We start from the raw sequence: 23,271 nt of genomic DNA on the forward strand, positions 1-23,271 counted from the left end.
TGAGAAAAAGAGATCCAAAATCCCCTCGGTAAAAACCTTTGACTCTAATGACTCCTGAATCTGGCTTTATCCAATGTTCAGATTTCTCTTCTGGAAATATATGCAAATTAGCGCATATTTAATGAGAATACCTCATTTGCGTATTTAAACATAAATATTCTAAAAACTTGTAATACAAAATATATATATTTTTTCCGTATTCAAAAATTTGTAGTAAAAATTATGTTCCATGAAGATATTTTGTAAGTTTATTGCCGCAAATATATATAAAAGAATAATTAGTGAGTGAATGCAGCACAATCGCCAACATAAATGCACAACTTCAAAGGAGATTTTCTCAATGTTTCGACTTTTTTGCACCCTCAGATTCCAGATTTATAATAGTTGTATCTTGGACAAATATTCTATCCTAACAAACCACACATCAATGGAAAGATTATTTATTCAGCTTTCAGATGTATAGATATAAATTTCCGAAAATGGACCCTTGTGACTGGTTTTGTGGTCCAGGGTCACATATGTCTGGATTCACTCGTTTTAAAGGATAGAATAAAGATCTCAAAATCTGAGTTTTCCAACTGTTTTAGAGTTTAGAAAAATGTAATTTACAATCCGTTCCTGTAATATCAGACTTGTTTGTGTATTTCCCCCGTCTTCTGAGCCTCTTCTCCTCCCTGTGTCCCGCAGGTGTGCTCCTCCTGCTCTCCGGCGCGAGAGCTGATCCGTGTGTTTGACGTGACGGAGCGCACGGCTCTGCACAGGCACGGCACGGGCCGCCGCTGTCCGCACTGCGGGGGGGAGCTGAGGGACACCATCGTTCACTTCGGGGAGCGCGGGACCCTGGAGCAGCCGCTGAACTGGAGCGGGGCGGCGCAGGCGGCGGAGCGGGCCGACCTCATCCTCTGCCTTGGCTCCAGTCTCAAGGTGCGGCTCAAACGGTGCAATCGAACCTCACACCGGGCCCTAACCACCTAACCAGTGTCTGACCTCACACCGGGCCCTAACCAGTGTCTGACCTCACACCGGGCCCTAACCACCTAACCAGTGTCTGACCTCACACCGGGCCCTAACCACCTAACCAGTGTCTGACCTCACACCGGGCCCTAACCAGTGTCTGACCTCACACCGGGCCCTAACCACCTAACCAGTGTCTGACCTCACACCGGGCCCTAACCAGTGTCTGACCTCACACCGGGCCCTAACCACCTAACCAGTGTCTGACCTCACACCGGGCCCTAACCAGTGTCTGACCTCACACCGGGCCCTAACCACCTAACCAGTGTCTGACCTCACACCGGGCCCTAACCAGTGTCTGACCACACACCGGGCCCTAACCAGTGTCTGACCTCACACCGGGCCCTAACCAGTGTCTGACCTCACACCGGGCCCTAACCAGTGTCTGACCTCACACCGGGCCCTAACCAGTGTCTGACCTCACACCGGGCCCTAACCAGTGTCTGACCTCACACCGGGCCCTATCCAGTGTCTGACCTCACACCGGGCCCTATCCAGTGTCTGACCTCACACCGGGCCCTATACAGTGTCTGACCTCACACCGGGCCCTAACCAGTGTCTGACCTCACACCGGGCCCTAACCAGTGTCTGACCTCACACCGGGCCCTAACCAGTGTCTGACCTCACACCGGGCCCTAACCAGTGTCTGACCTCACACCGGGCCCTAACCAGTGTCTGACCTCACACCGGGCCCTAACCAGTGTCTGACCTCACACCGGGCCCTAACCAGTGTCTGACCTCACAACGGGCCCTAACCAGTGTCTGACCACACACCGGGCCCTAACCAGTGTCTGACCTCACAACGGGCCCTAACCAGTGTCTGACCTCACAACGGGCCCTAACCAGTGTCTGACCTCACACCGGGCCCTAACCAGTGTCTGACCTCACAACGGGCCCTAACCAGTGTCTGACCTCACACCGGGCCCTAACCAGTGTCTGACCTCACACCGGGCCCTAACCAGTGTCTGACCTCACACCGGGCCCTAACCAGTGTCTGACCTCACACCGGGCCCTAACCAGTGTCTGACCACACACCGGGCCCTAACCAGTGTCTGACCACACACCGGGCCCTAACCAGTGTCTGACCTCACAACGGGCCCTAACCAGTGTCTGACCTCACACCGGGCCCTAACCAGTGTCTGACCTCACACCGGGCCCTAACCAGTGTCTGACCACACACCGGGCCCTAACCAGTGTCTGACCTCACAACGGGCCCTAACCAGTGTCTGACCTCACACCGGGCCCTAACCAGTGTCTGACCTCACACCGGGCCCTAACCAGTGTCTGACCTCACACCGGGCCCTAACCAGTGTCTGACCTCACACCGGGCCCTAACCAGTGTCTGACCACACACCGGGCCCTAACCAGTGTCTGACCTCACAACGGGCCCTAACCAGTGTCTGACCTCACAACGGGCCCTAACCAGTGTCTGACCTCACACCGGGCCCTAACCAGTGTCTGACCTCACACCGGGCCCTAACCAGTGTCTGACCTCACACCGGGCCCTAACCAGTGTCTGACCTCACACCGGGCCCTAACCAGTGTCTGACCTCACACCGGGCCCTAACCAGTGTCTGACCTCACAACGGGCCCTAACCAGTGTCTGACCTCACAACGGGCCCTAACCAGTGTCTGACCTCACACCGGGCCCTAACCAGTGTCTGACCTCACACCGGGCCCTAACCAGTGTCTGACCTCACACCGGGCCCTAACCAGTGTCTGACCTCACACCGGGCCCTAACCAGTGTCTGACCTCACACCGGGCCCTAACCAGTGTCTGACCTCACACCGGGCCCTAACCAGTGTCTGACCTCACACCGGGCCCTAACCAGTGTCTGACCTCACACCGGGCCCTAACCAGTGTCTGACCTCACAACGGGCCCTAACCAGTGTCTGACCTCACAACGGGCCCTAACCAGTGTCTGACCTCACAACGGGCCCTAACCAGTGTCTGACCTCACACCGGGCCCTAACCAGTGTCTGACCTCACACCGGGCCCTAACCAGTGTCTGACCTCACACCGGGCCCTAACCAGTGTCTGACCTCACACCGGGCCCTAACCAGTGTCTGACCTCACACCGGGCCCTAAACAGTGTCTGACCTCACACCGGGCCCTAACCAGTGTCTGACCTCACACCGGGCCCTAACCAGTGTCTGACCTCACACCGGGCCCTAACCAGTGTCTGACCTCACACCGGGCCCTAACCAGTGTCTGACCTCACACCGGGCCCTAACCAGACGCCATAGCATTCCAGCGACCAATCATTTATCTGTCCACACCAGATGCGACGCGACTATACGCTGATTTCACGCAGCCGTTATTTTGAAATCGAAAGCGAGGCTCCGGTGGGAAGAAAACCGGAAGTGTCGCCTTTAATCACAGGAGAGTCGTGAATGCGATGGCGTATTGTTGTGTTTAATGATGTTGTGTCAATTCTAAAACTGTACATACATTTCTTTCATACTTTAGACTATTTATAGTGAAATTCATTTATAAATAAAATATTTTTTTATATAATTCAGAAAGTAAAAAAAGAAGCAGGAATGAACTATATACATATCCTATATTGGATATTAACATCCAAAAGTGTAAATCGTGGCAGCAGCTTCAGGTTGGTAGTCCAAAGGCATTGTTGTTTATCTTTACTTCCGGGGTTTTTCCCACCGGAGCCTCGCTTGCGATTTCAAAATGGCGGCTGCGTGAAATCAGCGTATGGGACGCGATAGAGTCTGCGGTTAAACACACAGCCCATCAGAAGAGCGTGAGTGAGCGGGCTCTCTCGGATAAGTTCATAATCCAATTCATGAATATTACACCATTTTAATGTTATTAAAAATACATACTGAGCTACTGAAACAATCTGGTCATAGAATACACTTGTCTGTTAACAGTGAGTCGACAGTTTGAACATTCTCGTTTACTTTTATTTCTATTGAAGATATGAGGGATTGTCCATTGTTGCATACGGCTATAAAAGACACACACAATGATATTCAAACTCACTCAGACGCTTTTAACATTAAATAAAGCACATAAACAGTACCTGAGGTTATCACACTTGGTTCAGCGCGTCTGGTTAGGACAGAACTCTGATGAACATGGACAGACTCCTGTTATCGTGTGTCGTCTGGTTAGCACACGGTGTTAGGCTGCACACGGATTAAACATGACAGTTTAGAGGCATTGCTTGATATTGTTTCCTTGTGTTATTTTAGCCTACACTGGATATTAATCATCTGTTAAAACAGGTTTTTCTTTTGTGATGTAAAAAATGAAACAAAGATAAATCATTTTAAAACATTTGTTAATGTTCATAATACGACATTAAATGGCAATCTTTGTGGGCAAACGTGTCGCCCTCGCCTTGTGGTGGCTTGGAATCTCAAGAGGACTCGGATATACGTGTTCAGTCATTGGTCCAGATATCGACTCTATATCTGATCTAAACCCACATTTGGAAGAGCCTCTGAGCAAAGAAGAGTGAAGAAACACTCCTGTCCACACAGACTGAGAGCTGTGATGAAGTCTGATTATCCTTCAGTGTTTACACCATAACCAGCTGTTTTATGTCCACTGTAGTAACAGATGTTAACGCAACATGTGGTGTGTGTGTGTCCGTCAGGTGCTGAAGAAGTACTCCTGCTTGTGGTGCATGAACAGGCCGGCCAGCAGAAGACCCAAGCTGTACATCGTGAATCTCCAGGTACACCTTCCTCCACACAGCTGCTCTTAACCTCAGTCGACACATGCTTTAACAGCGCGGGGTGCTCTCCTCCTTTATTTCAGTGGACACCGAAGGATAACTTGGCCACTCTGAAGATCCATGGGAAGTGTGATGCAGTGATGGCTCTTCTCATGCAGGAGCTGGGTTTGGAAGTCCCCGTTTACAACAGGTGAGACCTACTAACTGGTAAAACACTGTTCGGATGCTGTTCACCAGCCGAAAACATGTGGCTGAATCTGTTTTGAAGGGCCGAGAGCATTGACCGGAGCGGTGATGTTTCATCAGCGTTTCTCTTATGGCACGTTTTGACTGTCGTACTGTAGATGCGCGACACCCAATGTCAGCTGTGGATACTAGACCATACCGATATTTCCATTAATTCATCTTCATTTTGATGAAAGGAGATCTTTTAGTCTATGCTGCTTTCAGTCGATGACCTACAATCCAGTCATATTTTTTGTTTAGTTACATTTGATGATATAATGTCTGTGCTTTCAAATTCTGTGAACTTTATAATGAAATTCAAAGAGTCCGTGTGGTTTTGGTCCTCTTTAATGTGGCGAGATCAGTCACTCAACACGTAAACCCAGTTAGAAATGATTATCTGTGCATCAATAGAGCAGCAATGCCACTGTCAAATCAAGGAGAGGCCAAATCTGTGTGTGGACATCATTCAGCCATTCCTGATTGGTGGATTCCTAATGACATAACTAATCTGACCTTTAGTTACGCAATAAAGTGAGAGAAGCCATGCTATACTGTGAATATCCTCAATATCTGCTTTCTTGTTTTATAGTCCTTTATCATGAGAACTTCACAAAGTCTTTTTATATGCACTTTTTGAACATAAAATTAAATTTCCAGCCCAAACTGTTATAAATCTCGAATGCTTTGGATTAAAGTTTGGTCTCTTTTTACAGAAGAGACACAGCAGATTATTGTGAAACTAAAACAAGACATAGAAGTTTAGCTTTATTATGAAAAATGTACTAAAATACTATTTTTAAGTTTTATATATTATATATATTATATATTAAAGCCGTAAATCTAAAGATGTTCCATATTTGAGGGTTGATCGGTGAGATTGTGTTGGTGCAGTACCACATGTCTTCACTAGAGGAAATTAATGCTTAATTTTTCAAATGTGAGCGAACAGGACCAGAGGACTAAGGCAATCGTTAAGCACATTATATTAATAATATTACTTGGCCTCAAGCCTGATTGCTTTTAATACTTTTACATTCTGCATTTGACAGACGCTTTAATCCAGGGCGACATACATTGGATTCAAGGTTTACATTTGATCAGTTCTCGCCTTCCCTGTGAATCGAACACATGACCTTGGCAATGCTACTAGTGCCATGCTTTGTTAAAGCTACAGGAAAGCTTTTTATTAAAGTCGGCATGAAACGGAAGTTGAGATTATCATTTTTTCCTTGTTGTGACGTATATCCGATTGAAACGGCTTCTGAAATTAGAAAAAAAATGTAGGGCGGGGCTTGATTTCGTCCTTCAGGAAATTGATTGGATCGTTGGAGATTGGGCGTTGCAAACAAAATGGAGGCAGATTTGAATGCCAGTTTACGTTCAGTTGTGGAGGATTTCTCTCCACCGGACTCCCCACCGTTACCCTCCCATGAAGGATTTTATTAGGGGCCAAGCACCGAAGGTGCGTAGGCACCTATTGTATCTGTTCCCGTTCTTATTATTATTATTCTTCATTTTTCCGACTGGGAGTCTATGGCAGCCCATAGAACCGCTTGCGGGAAAGTTATGAAATTTGGCACACTGATAGAGGAGGGTCTGACCTATCAGCATAGCAAATTTGGAGTCTCCAAGTCATTACCTCTAGCGCCACCAACTGTCCAAAGTTGCACTCATGTTTATGCTAATAACTTTTGAACCACATGGGCTAGAAACAAAATTATTTTTTTCTCTGATTCCTTAGCTCAAGCCGATTGCACCCTATGACGTCATTTTCCGTCATGAAAATTTTTCCGCCATTTTGAATTTTCCGAAAAACCTACTTTTTCGAACTCCTCCTAGGCCGTTACTCCGATTTTCACGAAATTTGAACCAGATCATCTCCAGACCATGCCGACAAAAAGTTATGGAATTCAAGTTGATTCTCTTAACCGTTTTCGATAAACCCACGAAGAAATTTTACGTAGCGCTTGCGAAAACAGACATAAGGCTGTATCTCCGCAACGCTTTATCAGATTCAGACCAATCTTGGTACATGTCATCACAAGCATGACCTGAGGCTACATGCTGCGTTTCGGCGCAGCGCCACCTACTGGTCCGGAGATATGACAAATGGATGTTTTTGCTTATAACTTCTGAATGGTTTGTCCAAAAATCATAAAATCAGTCTCGTTAGATTCAGGGCGACATGCCGAGTCGACTGATATCCAATTTTACCATATCGGCCATTTTGACTGTCGGCCATTTTGAATTATGTGCTAAAATGCTGTATTTTATGAACGCCTGAACGGATTGTTACGAAACTTGGCATGGGTCATCAGCACGATGTCCTGAAGGAGTGTGAGAAGTTTCGAAACAGCGCCACCTAGTGGGGAATTTTTTTTTCAAATGCTTATAACTTTGGGTGCGGTCGACTTATTTTCACGAGACTCATCTAATTAGACTCCTGAAACCTTGCCGAGTCCTACGATACCAAACATGCTAGGTTTCGCCTTACGGTTTGTGTAGCGTTGTGATTTAGCGCTTAAAAAACATTAGGCTATATCTTCGAAACCGCTTGTCCGATCGAGACGAAACCACCGTCAGAAGTTTGGAAACATAGGTCGATAGCTATACGCCAATGCCCAAATGCGAAAATATTGATGTTTAGGGGTAGTAAAATTCAAACAAAGTCATGTGTCAGTCATTTTTTACGTGTTTTTTCATATAAATGTTTATAACTCTAAAGCAAATTGAGATATTTTCACCAAAACTGACACACATATGTATGGGCTCACTCTGAGGACACGTAAAAAAAATTGTGGGACTGAGCCTCTTGGTGGCGCTATAATAGAACAAAACATGAAATTCCCATTGACTTCAATACAGTTTTGTGAGATAAAATGCTATTTTCATTCAAAACCTACTTTTTCGAACTCCTCCCACACCGTTTGTCCGATTTTCACCAAAATCAAATCGTATCATCCCCAGACTGTGCCGACTAAAAGTTATGGATTTCGTGTCAATTGACGAAACCGTTTTCGTATAGCGCAGCAGCAAATTTGAGGCATGATGCTAATAGCACTATTCAGGCTTTATCTCTGCAATGCCTTGACATATTGACACCAAACTTTGTATGTGTCATTGTCTCCTCACTCTGACCACATCACATCAGTTTTGTAACTGCGCCACCTATTTGTCGAAAGTGATAATCCATTAAATCATATTTTTAGGGGCCAAGCACCGAAGGTGCGGAGGCACCTATTGTATCCGTTCGCGTTCTTATTATTAGGGGCCAAGCACCGAAGGTGCGGAGGCACCTATTGTTTCTGTTCGCGTTCTTATTATTAGGGGCCAAGCACCGAAGGTGCGTAGGCACCTATTGTATCTGTTCCCGTTCTTATTATTATTATTCTTCCGTTTCTTCCGACTGGGTGTCTATGGCAGCCCATAGAACCGATTGCGGGAAAGTTGTTTTGGATTGACATTCTGATAGAGGACTCTCCCAACATTAAATACACCAATTTTGTTGTTTCTAAGTCATTCCCTCTAGCGCCACCACCTGTCCAAAGTTTCACTTTTATTTTGCTAATAACTTTTGAACCGTGAGGTCAATCAACAAAATTCTTTTTTCCTCTGATTCCTGAGCTCATGCCGATTCGATTGCACCCTATGACTTCATTTTCCGTCATAACAATATGGCCGCCATTTTTAATTTTTCGTAAAACCTACTTTTTCGAACTCGTCCTAGACGGTTTGTCCGATTCGCACGAAAATTGAACCAGATCATCTTCAGGCAGTGCTGACCAAAAGTTATGGAATTCAAATTGATTCGTTAAACCGTTTTCAAAAAACGCTCGAACTAATTTTACGTAGCGCCTGCAAAAACAGTCGTAGGGCTCTATCTCCGCAACGGTTTATCGTATTCAGACCAAACTTGGTACATGTCATCACAGGTATGACCTGAGGCTACATGCTGTGTTTCGGCGCAGCGCCACCTACTGGTCCGGAGATATGGAAAATGGCTATTTTTGCTTATAGGTTTTGAACAGTTTGTCCAAAAATCATAAAATTGGTCTCGTTAGATTCAGGGCAACATGCCGATTCGACTGATATCCAATTTGACCATATCGGCCATTTTGACTGTCAGCCATTTTGAATTTTGTGCTAAAATGCTGTATTTTATGAACGCATGAACGAATTGTTACGAAACTTGGTATTGGTCATCATCACGATGTCCTGAAGGAACCTGAGAACTTTCGAAACAGCGCCACCTAGTGGTGAATTTTTTTTCCCAAATGCTTATAACTTTGGGTGTGGTCGACTTATTTTCACGAGACTCATCTCATTACAGTCCTGAATCGTTGCCGAGTCCCACGATACCAAACATGCTAGGTTTCGCCTTACGGTTTGTGTAGCGTTGTGATTTAGCGCTTAAAAAACATTTGGCTATATCTTCGAAACCGATAGTCCGATCAAGACGAAACCACCGTCAGAAGTTTGGAAACATAGGTCGATAGCTATACGCCAATGCCCAAATGCAAAAATATTGATGTTTAGGGGTAGTAAATTCCAAAGTCATGTGTCAGTCATTTTTTACGTGTTTTTTCATATAAATGTCTATAACTCCGAAGCGAATTGAGATATCTTCACCAAAATTGACACACATATGTATGGGCTCACTCTGAGGACACATAAAAAAAAAATGGTGTGACTGAGCCTCTTGGTGGCGCTATAACAGAACAAAACATGAAATTCCCATTGACTTCAATACAGTTTTGTGAAATAAAATGCTATACTAAACAAATGCATTGGTGTAATATTACGAAACTCAGAATGTGCCATCAGCTCCATCCCTTGAAGGTACCCAAAAGATTTCGAGACAGCGCCACCTAGTGGTCAAAAGTTATAACAAAATTTCCAAAAAGGCTAATAACTTTTGAATAAATCTGGCTATTGAAATGCCACTGGTCTTAATAGATTCCCTGGGTCAAGCCGAGAACATAGATACCAAGTTTTCCTTATTTGGCCAAACTTCCTGTCCGCCATCTTGATTTTCATTCAAAACCTACTTTTTCGAACTCCTCCTAGACCGTTTGTCCGATTTTCACCAAAATCGAATCGTATCATCTCCAGACTGTGCCGACTAAACGTTATGGATTTCGTGTCGATAGACGAAACTGTTTTCGTATAGCGCAGCAGCAAAGTTGAGGCATGATGCCAAAAGCACTATTCAGGCTTTATCTCTGAAATCCCTTGAAATATTGACACCAAACTTTGTATATGTCATTGTCACTTCACTCTGACCACATCACATCAGTTTTGTAACTGCTCCACCTATTGGTCGAAAGTGATAATCCATTAAATCATATTTTAAATGACTTTTTATATGATTTTTCAGCCATTTCGCCTAAAATCCTCTTTAAATGTATTTAATTGCTCATTGTTCCAGTTGGTCTGACACCTTCAGCCATGTTGGCATATCCTGTCATCTGCTTGCGCTTGGCCCCGATAATTGCTGCTTGCAGCTATATTTAGGGGCCAAGCACCGAAGGTGCGGAGGCACCTATTGTGTTTGTTCCGGTTCTTATTATTAGGGGCCAAGCACCGAAGGTGCGGAGGCACCTATTGTTTTCGTTCGCGTTCTTATTATTATTATTATTATTATTATTATTCTTCATTGTTCCGACTGGGAGTCTATGGCAGCCCATAGAACCGATTGTGGGAAAGTTGTAATGGTTTGACATTCTGATAGAGGACAGTCCCAACATTAAATATACCAATTTTGGTGTGTCTAAGTCATTCCCTCTAGCGCCACCAACTGTCCAAAGTTTCACTCATGTTTCTGCTAATAACTTTTGAACCACAATGGCTAGAAACAAAATTCTTTTTTCCTCTGATTCGTGAGCTCATGGCGATTCGATTGCACCCTATGGCATCATTTTCCGTCATTATAATTTTTCCGCCATTTTGAATTTTCCGAAAAAGCTACTTTTTCGAACTCCTCCTAGGCCGTCGCTCCAATTTCCACGAAAATTGAATCAGATCATCTTCAGACCATGCCGACAAAAAGTTATGGAATTCGTGTTGATTCGTCGAACCGTTCTCGAATACCGCGCAAACAAATTTTATGTAGCGCTTGCGGAAATAGACACAAGCCAGTATCTCCTCAACACTTTATCATATTCAGACCAAACTTGGTACATGTCATCACAAGCATGACCTGAGGCTACATGCTGCGTTTCGGCGCAGCGCCACCTACTGGTCCGGAGATATGAAAAATGGCTATTTTTGCTTATAACTTCTGAACAGTTTGTCCAAAAATCATAAAAGTGGTCTCGTTAGATTCAGGGCGTCATGCTGAGTCGACTGATATCCAATTTTCCCCGATCAGCCATTTTGGCTGTCGGCCATTTTGAATTATGTGCTAAAATGCTGTATTTTAGGAATGCATGAACGTATCGTTACGAAACTCGGTATGGGTCATCAGCATGATGTCCTGAAGGAGCCTGAGAAGTTTCGAAACAGTGCCATCTAGTGGTGAATTTTTTTCCCCAAATACTTCCAAATGCTTCTAACTTTGGGTGTGGTCAACTTATTTTCACAGGACTCATCTCTTTAGACTCCTGAATCGTTGCCGAGTCCAACGATACCAAACATGTTAGGTTTTGCCTTATGGTTTGTGTAGCGTTGTGATTTAGCGCTTAAAAAACATTTGGCTATATCTTTGAAACCGCTTGTCCGATCGAGACGAAACCACCTTCAGAAGTTTGGAAACATAGGTCGATAGCTATACGCCAATGCCCAAATACGAAAATATTGATAGTAAGGGGTAGTAAAATCCAATCAAAGTCATGTGTCAGTCATTTTTTACGTGTTTTTTCATATAAATGTCTATAACTCCAAAGCGAATTGAGATATTTTCACCAAAATTGACACAAATATGCATGGGCTCACTCTGAGGACACATTAAAAAAATGGTGGGACTGAGCCTCTTGGTGGCGATATAAAAGAACAAAACATGAAATTCCCATTGACTTCAATACAGTTTTGTGAATTAAAATGCTATACTAAACAAATGCATTGGTGTAATATTACGAAACTCAGAATGTGCCATCAGCACCATCCCCTGAAGGTACCCAAAATATTTCGAGAGAGCGCCACCTAGTGATCAAATGTTATGACAAAATTTCCAAAAAGGCTAATAAATTTTGAATAAATCTGGCTTTTGAAATGCCACTGGTCTTAATAGATTCCTTCGGTCAAGCCGAGAACATAGATACCAAGTTTTCCTTATTTGGCCAAACTTCCTGTCCGCCATCTTGATTTTCAGTCAAAACCTACTTTTTCGAACTCCTCCTAGACCGTTTGTCCAATTTTCACCAAAATCGAATCGTATCATCTCCAGACTATGCTGAATAAAAGTTATGGATTTCGTGTCAATAGACGAAACCGTTTTCGTATAGCGTAGCAGCAAAGTTGAGGCATGATGCTAAAAGCACTATTCAGGCTTTATCTCTGCAATGCCTTGACATATTGACACCAAACTTTGTATGCGTCATTGTCACTTCACTCTGACCACATCACATCACTTTTGTAACTGCGCCACCAGCCCATAGAACCGATTGCGGGAAAGTTGTTTTGGTTTGACATTCTGATAGAGGACCGTCTCAACATTAAATACACCAATTTTGGTGTTTCTAAGTCATTCCCTCTAGCGCCACCACCTGTCCAAAATTTCACTTTTATTTTGCTAATAACTTTTGAACCGTAAGGCCAATCAGCGAAATTCTTTTTTCCACTGATTCCTGAGCTCATGGCGATTCGATTGCACCCTATGACGTCATTTGCCGTCATAAAAATATGGCCGCCATCTTGAATTTTCAAAAAAAGCTACTTTTTCGAACTCGTCCTAGACGGTTTGTCCGATTTGCACGAAAATTGAACCAGATCATCTTCAGGTAGTGCTGACAAAAAGTTATGGAATTCAAATGGATTCGTCAAACCGTTTTCGATAAACGCACGAATACATTTTACGTAGCGCTAGCAAAAACAGTCGTAAGGCCGTATCTCCGCAACGGTTTATCGTATTCAGACCAAACTTGGTACTTGTACTCACAAGCATGACCTGAGGCTACATGCTGTGTTTCGGCGCAGCGCCACCTACTGGTCCGGAGATATGAAAAATGGCTATTTTTGCTTATAACTTCTGAACAGTTTGTCCAAAAATCATACGATTGGTCTCGTTAGATTCAGGGCAACATGCCGAGTCGACTGATATCCAATTTGACCATATCGGTCATTTTGGCTGTCGGCCATTTTGAATTTTGTGCTAAAATTCTGTATTTTATGAACGCATGAACGGATTGTTACGAAACGTGGTATGGGTCATCAGCACAATGCCCTGAATGAGCCTGAGAAGTTTCGAAACAGCGCCACCTAGTGGTGAAATTTTTTTTTCAAATGCTTATAACTTTGGGTGTGGTCGACTTATTTTCACGAAACTCATCTTTTTAGACTCCTGAATCATTGCCGAGTCCTACGATACCAAACATGCTAGGTTTTGCCTTACAATTTGTGTAGCGTTGTGATTTAGCGCTTAAAAAACATTTGGCTATATCTTTGAAACCGCTAGTCCGATCGAGACGAAACCACCGTCAGAAGTTTGGAAACATAGGTCGATAGCTATACGCCAATGCCCAAATGCGAAAATATTGATGTTTAGGGGTACTAATTTCCAATCAAAGTCATGTGTCAGTCATTTTTTTCGTGTTTTTTCATATAAATGTCTATAACTCCGAAGCAAATTGAGATTTTTGCACCAAAATCGACACATATATGTATGGGCTCACTCTGAGGACACATAAAAAAAATGGTGGGACTGAGCCTCTTGGTGGCGCTATAATAGAACAAAACATGAAATTCCCATTGACTTCAATGCAGTTTTGTGAAATAAAATGCTATACTAAACAAATGCATTGGTGTAATATTACGAAACTCAGAATGTGCCATCAGCACCATCCCCTGAAGGTACCCAAAATATTTAGAGACAGCGCCACCTAGTGGTCAAAAGTTATAACAACATTTCCAAAACTGCTAATAACTTTTGAATACATCGGCCTATGTAAATGCCACTGGTCTTAATAGATTCCTTGGGTCAAGCCGAGAACATAGATACCAAATTTTCCTTATTTGGTCAAACTTCTTGTCCGCCATCTTGATTTTCATTCAAAACCTACTTTTTCGAACTCCTCCTAGACCGTTTGTCCGATTTTCACCAAAATCGAATCGTATCATCTCCAGACCGTGCCGACTAAAAGTTATGGATTTCGTGTCGATAGACGAAACCGTTTTCGTATAGCGCAGCAGCAAAGTTGAGGCATGATGCTAATAGCATTAATTAAGGCTTTATCTCTGCAATGCCTTGACATATTGACACCAAACTTTGTATGTGTCATTGTAACTTCACTCTGACCACATCACATCAGTTTTGTAACTGCGCCACCTATTGGTCGAAAGTGATAATCCATCAAATCATATTTTTATTTATTGTTTCTATGATTTTTCAGGCATTTTGCCTAAAATCCTCTTTAAATGTCTTTAATTGCTCATTGTTGCAGTTGGTCTGACACTTTCAGACATGTCGGCATGTCTTGTCGTCTTATTCAGCTTGGCCCCGGTAATGGCTGCTTGCAGCTATATTTATTATTAGGGGCCAAGCACCGAAGGTGCGGAGGCACCTATTGTATCTGTTCCCGTTCTTATTAGGGGCCAAGCACCGAAGGTGCGGAGGCACCTATTGTTTTCGTTCGCGTTCTTATTATTATTATTATTATTATTATTATTATTATTATTCTTCATTTTTCCGACTGGGAGTCTATGACAGCCCATAGAACCGATTGCGGGAAAGTTTTAATGGTTTGACATTCTGATAGAGGACAGTCCCAACATTAAATACACCAATTTTGGTGTGTCTAAGTCATTCCCTCTAGCGCCACCAACTGTCCAAAGTTGCACTCATGTTTATGCTAATAACTTTTGAACCACAATGGCTAGAAACAAAATTCTTTTTTGCTCTGATTCCTGAGCTCATGACGATTCGATTGCACCATATGACGTCATTTTTCGTCATTATAATTTTTCCGCCATTTTGAATTTTTCAAAAAACCTACTTTTTCGAACTCCTCCTAGGTTGTTGCTCCAATTTCCACGAAAATTGAATCAGATCATCTTCAGACCATGCCGACAAATAGTTATGCAATTCGTGTTGATTCGTCAAACCGTTCTCGAATACCGCGCAAACAAATTTTATGTAGCGCTTGCGAAAACAGACACAAGCCTGTATCTCCGCAACGCTTTATCGTATTCAGACCAAACTAAGCACATATCATCACAAGCATGACCTGAGCCTACATGCTGCGTTTCGGCGCAGTGCCACCTACTGGTCCGGAGATATGAAAAATGGCTGTTTTTGCTTATAACTTCTGAATGGTTTGTCCAAAAATCATAAAAGTGGTCTTGTTAGATTCAGGGCAACATGCTGAGTCGACTGATATCCAATTTTCCCAGATCAGCCATTTTGGCTGTCGGCCATTTTGAATTATGTGCTAAAATGCTGTATTTTAGGAATGCATGAACGTATCGTTACGAAACTCGGTATAGGTCATCAGTACAAGGCCCTGAAGGTACTCAAAAGATTACGAGACAGCGCCACCTTTTGGTCAAAAGTTATAATTAAATTCCCAAAAATGCTAATAACTTTTGACTACGTATGTTTACGCTTGTGGGAAAGTTATGAAATTTGGCACACTGACAGAGGAGAGTCTGAACTATCAGCCTAGCAAATTTGGAGTCTCCAACTCATTTCCTCTAGCGCCACCAACTGTCCAAAGTTGTACTCATGTTTATGCTAATAACTTTTGAACCACAAGGGCTAGAAACAAAATTCCGTTTTCATCTGATTCCGTAGCTCAATACGATTCGATTGCACCCTATGACGTCATTTTCCGTCATGGAAAGTTTTCCGCCATTTTGAATTTTCCGAAAAAACTACTTTTTCGAACTCCTCTTAGACCGTTTGTCCGATTTTCACCAAAATTGAATTGTATCATCTCCAGACTGTGCTGACTAAAAGTTATGGATTTCGTGTCGATAGACGAAACCGTTTTCGTATAGTGCAGCAGCAAATTTGAGGCATGATGCCAATAGCACTTTTCAGGCTTTATCTCTGCAATGCTTTGACATAGACACCAAACTTTGTATGTGTCGTTGTCACTTCACTCTGACCTTATCACATCAGTTTTGTAATCATGTCAACTTGAAAAATATGAATATTGAAAAATATGTTTTATTTTATTTATAAAGGTTTAACATTTAATGATTTTTCAGCATTTGACAGATTATATGTAAAACAATGTTTCCAGTACACCATAGCTCTACAAATTAATATCACAGCCTTTATATTTCAGTAGAAATAGCTGATATACATTAGGGATTCAATATAATTGGTGCTTGGAAGCATCATTGAACAATTGCAACAGATTATTTATTTTTTTTTTTTTTTTTAAATTGACCTGTCGAAAATCCTTATACGTCATTGACCCTTATTGATCATCACTTGTAATACTTATGGCACCAAGACAGAAATTCTATCAACAGAAAACACTGCTTGCATTTGTATTTTATACAGGATAAATATTTTATGGATGGCAGTTCCCATATCACCCAGTAGGCTATGCATCCCTGCAGTTTAGCCTATTGATTGTTCATATAAAGACTTTTATGACTATGTTACAATTAAAATATTATCAAAAAGAAGGCAAAAGTCATGGCGGTGAAGGACATGAGTATAAGAGGAGTTGATTGTTATAATTCTCAGAATTATAGTTTGTACAGATTTTTTTTTACTTTTATACCATAGTCCAGTGGTTCCAATAGTTTTTAGAGTGTTGTACCCCGAACAGATTATTTTTTTAGCAGGGTTAGGCAATCATATATATATTTTTAAATGTTCAATAGAGAAATATGCAATGTATGATTTAAGTATTAAACTTAAAACAGTAGGGGGCGGTAAATCACTGTGTTTATGATTGAGTCAGTCATTAATTTAGTACGGTTACGAAGCAAATGCCTGTATTTATGAATTGTTTATTAAATCATTAACTCCAGTATTCGATCAAAGCTGTACATACGTTCAGGAAACACTGATGTGTGCTGCAGTCCTGCTGTGGCTTTCATTGAATCTTTTTTTGTTACAAAATTGTTCAATACTTTACTGCTTGCGTGTGTGCTTGTGGATTCAGTCACTTTTGACAGCAAACTAAATTTGATATATATTATATATTTGTCATATATTATGCCATTTTGCCTGTTAGAAATACATAGTTGGTTTTAATGTTATAAGGTGTAGTAGAAATAAATTAATGGCAAGAACATAGTCTAGATTCTATGTGGACACAATAATGATTTGATGCAAATAGCAATGCATGCTTTAAACAGTTTAATGTAGCTACCCTCAGTTTAATTGATGTTCTAATTTAAAGTGCTGCCTTCATAAAAACACAGGTAAACACACATTTTTAGATAGTCACTGGATTCACGTCTGCGTACGAAACATTCAAGATCACAAAAAAGTTCAAAGGTAAAACAAACCTTTTAGAAATTATACTAAAAATAATGACAGAATTCTTAGTATGTATTAACAATAAGTAGCATTTTTGTATTTAATTAATTAAATCAATATAATAATAAAAATACATACATTTGTATCATCAATCTGTAGAGGCATATAATTTTTAAGTACAATGTATCTCTAAAAACTTTAAAACATAAACTGGCAGTCTAGTTACAATGTGCATATTTAAAAATGTAAAACAATAGTTTTAAAGTAAAATAAGTTAATAATAAACTATTTAAAATACAAAACTCTTGTATCCAGACACAGGTGAGAATAATGGGCAAATGATGAAAAAAAATTACAACACACTTGAAACATTGGCACCTCAGAAAACAGGAAATAAACATAAGTATAAACTCAGACACTATTGAATTATTTTTAATCAAAACACCAGTCCTAGAACAGAAACGAAGCATGACAGTTCCGAAATGCAGCTCTTCATGCCTAAATAGTACATCACAAAAGCCACTGTGGTGTTGGGCAGAAAGACTAAGGTGGAGCAGAGCGAGGAAGACACCACACAAGTGCAGGAAGAGCCCATGGGTGTGCAGTGGACAAAGAGACCAATACAAAATCAATGGAGGTTACCATGGCAGAAATGGCATAGTGGGATGCCTTGGAAGACCAAGGCAAAGTGAGGAAGGCTGGAGAACCAAGGTGATACCACTGTACTGAAGGGCCAAGGTGGAGGTAGAAGGTCTGCAGATTGAGGTACAGCTGCTGGAAGTAACAAAGGTGGTGGAGCTGTAGGGATGGACTACGGTGTTTTGGAGGGTGCAGACAGAGTCAGTTGTTTTAACTAGGAGATGACAGATGATGTGCAGTGTCCACATAGTCCTACAACACAGTAAAATAAAATGTTGTTGTTTATTGCAGTTGTATAGGATGTTAAGCAGATTAACAAGTAGTAGGCAAGTGACAAATATATGCAAAACACCAATTCTAAATATTACATATACTCACATTAAATTCATTTTAAAGATGTTTTTGTTCAGTAAGAATGACAGAGTGGGATGTGTTGATGACGCCAGAGAGTTGGAGAATCACTTTGATACCAGTGGATCAGATGACCAAGTGGAGATTGAAGATATGCAGGTCAAGGTGAAGCTGGTGGGAATGAGGATGATGATGCAGCTGGAGGGATGAAGGTCCCTGGTGAAGCTGAATTATTGGAGGGTGCAGACATAGCGGTAAGCCTGGAAGTCTGTTGTGGAACCAGGTGGATCACAAACCAGGGCAGAGTCAGAATGATGAGTCTGAAGAAATGAGAACACACTAGAAACATAGGCACCTCAGAAAACACGAAATAAACATAAGTATAAAGTCTGAAACTATTGAATATTTTTAATCAAAACACCAGTCCTAGAACAGAAATGAAGCATGACATTTCCTGCAGTTCCAAAAGGCAGCTCTTCACGCCTAAATACTACATCACAACAGCCACTGTGTTGGTAGGCAAAAAGACTAAGGTGGTCTAGAGCGAGGAAGACACCCAGTGGAGGAAGAGCCCATGGGCGTGCAGTGGACGAAGAGACCAATGCAAAATCAATGGAGCTTACCACGGCAAAAATGGCATAGTGGGATGCCTTGATGGAGCCCGAAGGAATGGAGGCTCATTGTGGAGATGGTGCAGACCAGTGCAGATCAGATGGAAGACCAAGGCAAAGTGAGGAAGGCTGGAGAACCAGAGTGAAACCACTGCACTGGAGGGCCAAGGTGGAGGTAGAAGATCTGCAGATTGAGGAACAGCTGGTGGAAGTAACAAATGTGATAGACCTGGAGGGATGGATTACAGTGTTTTGGAGGGTGCAGACAGAGTCAGTTGTTTTAACTAGGAGGTGACAGATGCTGTGCAGTGTCCACATAGTCCTACAACATAATACAATAAAATGTTGTTGTTTATTGCAGTTTTATAGGATGTTAAGCAGAGTATGCAAGTGACAAATATATGCAAAACACCAATTGTAAATATTAAATATACTCACATTAAATTCATTTTAAAGATGTTTTTGTTCAGTAAGAATGACAGAGTGGGATGCATTGATGGCGCCAGAGAGTTGGAGGATCACTTTCATACCAGTGGACCAGATGACCAAGTGGAGATGGAAGATGCACAGTTCAAGGTGAAGCTGGTGGGAATGAGGATGATGGTGCAGCTGGACGGATTGAAAGTCCCTGGTAAAGCTGAATTATTGGAGAAGGTAGACATAGCGGTAGGCCTGGAAGTCTGTTGTGGAATCAGGTGGATCACAGACCAGGGCAGAGTCTGAATGATGAGGAACCCGTTGAAGCCGAGGGACAATAGGCCATATAGTAGAGCCAATGGAGTGAGAAGCCAAGGTGGAGCCAAGGCAACAGAGATCAAAATCAAACAGGTTAGCAAACTGAGAAAATCGCTAGCAATCAGCTGAAGAAACAGAGCACTTTGAATACATAAGAGATAATAATGAACTAAAATAGACACAAATAAGCATAATGGCTAACCAAGGAAACGAATAAGAACACACTACAAATATAAGCAACTCAGAAAACAGGTAGTAAACACAGGAAAATTTGAACAAAATGAACATTACAATAGTAGTTCTAAAACAAAACAAAACATAAATAATATTGATGCCTAATGACTACCTTGAACCAGCAAGTTTTCAGTCCTACTCTTGAGCATTGGCTATTATGCAAAGCCACACGTACTGTATGGGACTTGTCACTACATGGTGGGTACATTTGTAATGTAGTTATAAGTATCTACACTTGTAAATGCAATATAATTTTGTTTACATTGCATTTACAAGTATACATCCAAACAATGCATTTTAAAAAATCCATTGAATATACATTGTATCCACATTGAAATACAAAGTGTAAATTAGTTATTTTTTGTACTACTGTCCTGTTGTGAACAAATTCTGCTTAAGGAAGTATGCATGTTGTCATTACTATGCCACATCTGTGTATCATCTTGTATAATGTTGAAATGCCCTCATAGTATACCTACAAACATAAAAAAAAAAAAAAAACATACTTTTCAATGATGTTTTAACTTAACAAAATACTAAATATGAAAGTTAAACATTTATGCAAAATAGCATTAATAAAAAAAAAATATTAATACTCACATCAGGTCTGTATTTAGAAGCATAGTTTTAGCAAAGTGCAGTCTTTTGGTTGTGTGCTGTGCATCAAATGAAGTGGGGAATTTTCTCAAATAGGTTGATCAGATGGTCAGTTGTTTTGAACTAGAATGTGACGGATGACTTGTAGTGTCCTCATAGTCCTACAAAATAGTAAAACAAAATGTTGTTGTTTAATGTAGTTTTATGCAACATAAGAAAATGTATGAATAATATGATTATGAAAAGCACATTCAAAACAGTATTGAATAAATAATAAATATACTCACATCTCTGTGAAGATCATGTTTTGTTCAACAAGAAAGCCTGCTTATTTTTTCTTTTTTTCTTTCCTATGTTGTTGTAGATGGTAAGAGATGATTGTAGATGGTAAGAGATGAAATGTTCTTTTAACAGGCGATGGTCACTTGTTTTTGTTCAGATGAAGGATGAGATGGTCAAATCTTTGAGCAGAGATTGAAAAGTTCAGTTGTCCATAAGCTCCAGATTGTCTATTGCTTGAGAAAGGTTTCTGCTAGGGAATGTGAAAGTAACACTACAATTTTTGGCATTTTACAATAAAAAAAAAAAAAAAATCATAATTTACTTAAATGAATAAATAAAATTCCCTGTATACAAAATGTATACGATTATTACATCATAGGCCATGAAAACAGTGCTGTAAGTAGAACTACATATCTTCAACTCAGCATAAAATTTGCTGTAGAATGATGATATTGAAGAAAAACACCTTAGCTAGTTCAGGAAAATCACATTATACGTCCCTGATTTACAATGTATTTGCTTTTGATGTAAATATATCTGACATGCTAGTTTATTTTAAAACATTTTAGAAAATAAAAAATTACCACATGCTAAACAGAAAATTGCTTGTTCTACTTAGAAACTGACAAAATGTTCACCAAATGCAACTACTTTACAGCATGGACATAGCTTGTGTGGAAGCCATTCTGAATCTCTGTTCAGAACTGATGCAAAAAATCTTTTGATGCCTGTTATTTAAAAAATTCAAGTATGTAATTTGAATCCTAGAAACCTGAATACCTAATATGATGGTCTGGCCCCATAGTCCAAATGTCAAGCTAAAACCATGTTATAAAGTGATAACTCTAATGGGTGTGGTTTTGCATAATAGCCCAAAGTTGCTGATTCAAGCTTAATAAAAATGTAGTGAAAAAAAAAAAAGAGGAAACCTGGGTTGGCTGGATATATTTTTTTGAATATATATATATATATATATATATATACAAATTACCCATTGTACTGATTTTGCAACAAATTTCTAAACAAAACAAAAACTGTTACATGGACAATAAATCATTGGCAATTGTTGTAATTTTAGAGGCTATATCTATGTCATATAAATCTTTTTATAAATAAACATATTTTGTAGTTACTACCATAATTTTATCTCCCAATTCCTGCAGCATGGCCTACTTAAAATCCACTATGGATTATGGAGTTGATTGGCACAATTTTAAACTATAAAACAAATATATAAAAAACAATATAAGTTAAACAATTTTGGAGTGATCTCGGACCTGACTCCTTGGTCCAAATGCATTGGTGAATTTAGATAACCTCAAGTCGATCACATCCTCAACAGTAGCAATGACTTTATCAAATGTCTGCCTTATAAACTTTTAGTGGTAATTTACACACCATGGTGACCATGGTAAGGGTGAATCAGGATTTCTATTCTGGAGAGGGGGCGTGAGAAATGGCTATTATATATCTAAGGAACATAGAAGGTGCACAAATGATCCATTCCTGGCTGCAAGAGAAAGTGATAAAAAAACAAGTTTTGTTTACTCATAATTAAAAAGAGATTCAGTAGTTTGATGCAAATTTAAAAACATTTAAAAATAAACCCTATGCCAATCAACCCCTGTGCCAGCCAACCCGGTCTCCATTTTTCCCTCCCCTAGGGAGCCGCCTTGTCTATTGCCTCCCTACCCACCCCGTCCCCCAATAGCAGGCGGAATCTTTACCACAAATTTGATCACAGCAGTGAAATGAGTATTGCCTGATGAAAACTATAGTAAGTTTGCACAATGTCAACACTTATACCTTCCATATCTTTAGTATAAACGTGATCTAATAATGTACCTTTTTCTGTGGTTGGATTCTGTACATGTTGACTGTATCCATGAGTTTCCATTAATTTCACAATTGTAGATGAAGTAAAGATGTCTTCATTAAAGTCTCCCATGATTATTTTCTGTCCTGGATGGTTTTCCACCTCTTCAATAACCTGTAATAGCTGCTGTCGAAACATGTCAGTTTTATATGAATTGGGCCTGTACAACAGCACAGCAGTCAAATTGACATGTGGAACTGTAAAGTATAAACATTCTAAGTTCCAGTTCTCAGGAGTAAAGATGTCACACTCAATTTTGTCAGAACAATATATTCCAACTCCACCTCCTCTCTGATGTTTTAGATCAGTAAAAACAGCAGTACTGTTGTCATAACACTTAGCTCTTGGGTTGTGCTTGAACACAAATTCTGGAATTTGTGGTTCTTGTGCTTTGTCCTCAGC

The 23,271-nt window shown here is 40.9% G+C and overlaps 1 protein-coding gene across 6 annotated transcripts in view; it reads left to right on the forward strand.

The window, feature by feature from the left end:
• Window positions 1–23,271, forward strand: part of sirt7 (sirtuin 7) — a 30,750-nt gene that overhangs the window by 2,842 nt on the left and 4,637 nt on the right. Inside the window, exons 7-10 of one of the 6 annotated variants that reach the window (XM_081383872.1) lie at window positions 688–924; window positions 4,638–4,718; window positions 4,802–4,908; window positions 19,616–19,721. In XM_081383872.1, the coding sequence (XP_081239998.1) occupies window positions 688–924; window positions 4,638–4,718; window positions 4,802–4,908; window positions 19,616–19,721 (531 nt within the window). Of the gene's footprint in view, window positions 1–687; window positions 925–4,637; window positions 4,719–4,801; window positions 4,909–4,986; window positions 5,637–19,601; window positions 21,286–23,271 lie in introns of those variants that run through there. The other 5 variants (XM_081383871.1, XM_081383873.1, XM_081383874.1 and 2 more) reach the window with 5 other exon arrangements.

The sequence above is a fragment of the Scardinius erythrophthalmus genome (assembly GCF_964197995.2).
Source record: "Scardinius erythrophthalmus genome assembly, chromosome: 14".
Taxonomy (NCBI): domain Eukaryota; kingdom Metazoa; phylum Chordata; class Actinopteri; order Cypriniformes; family Leuciscidae; genus Scardinius; species Scardinius erythrophthalmus.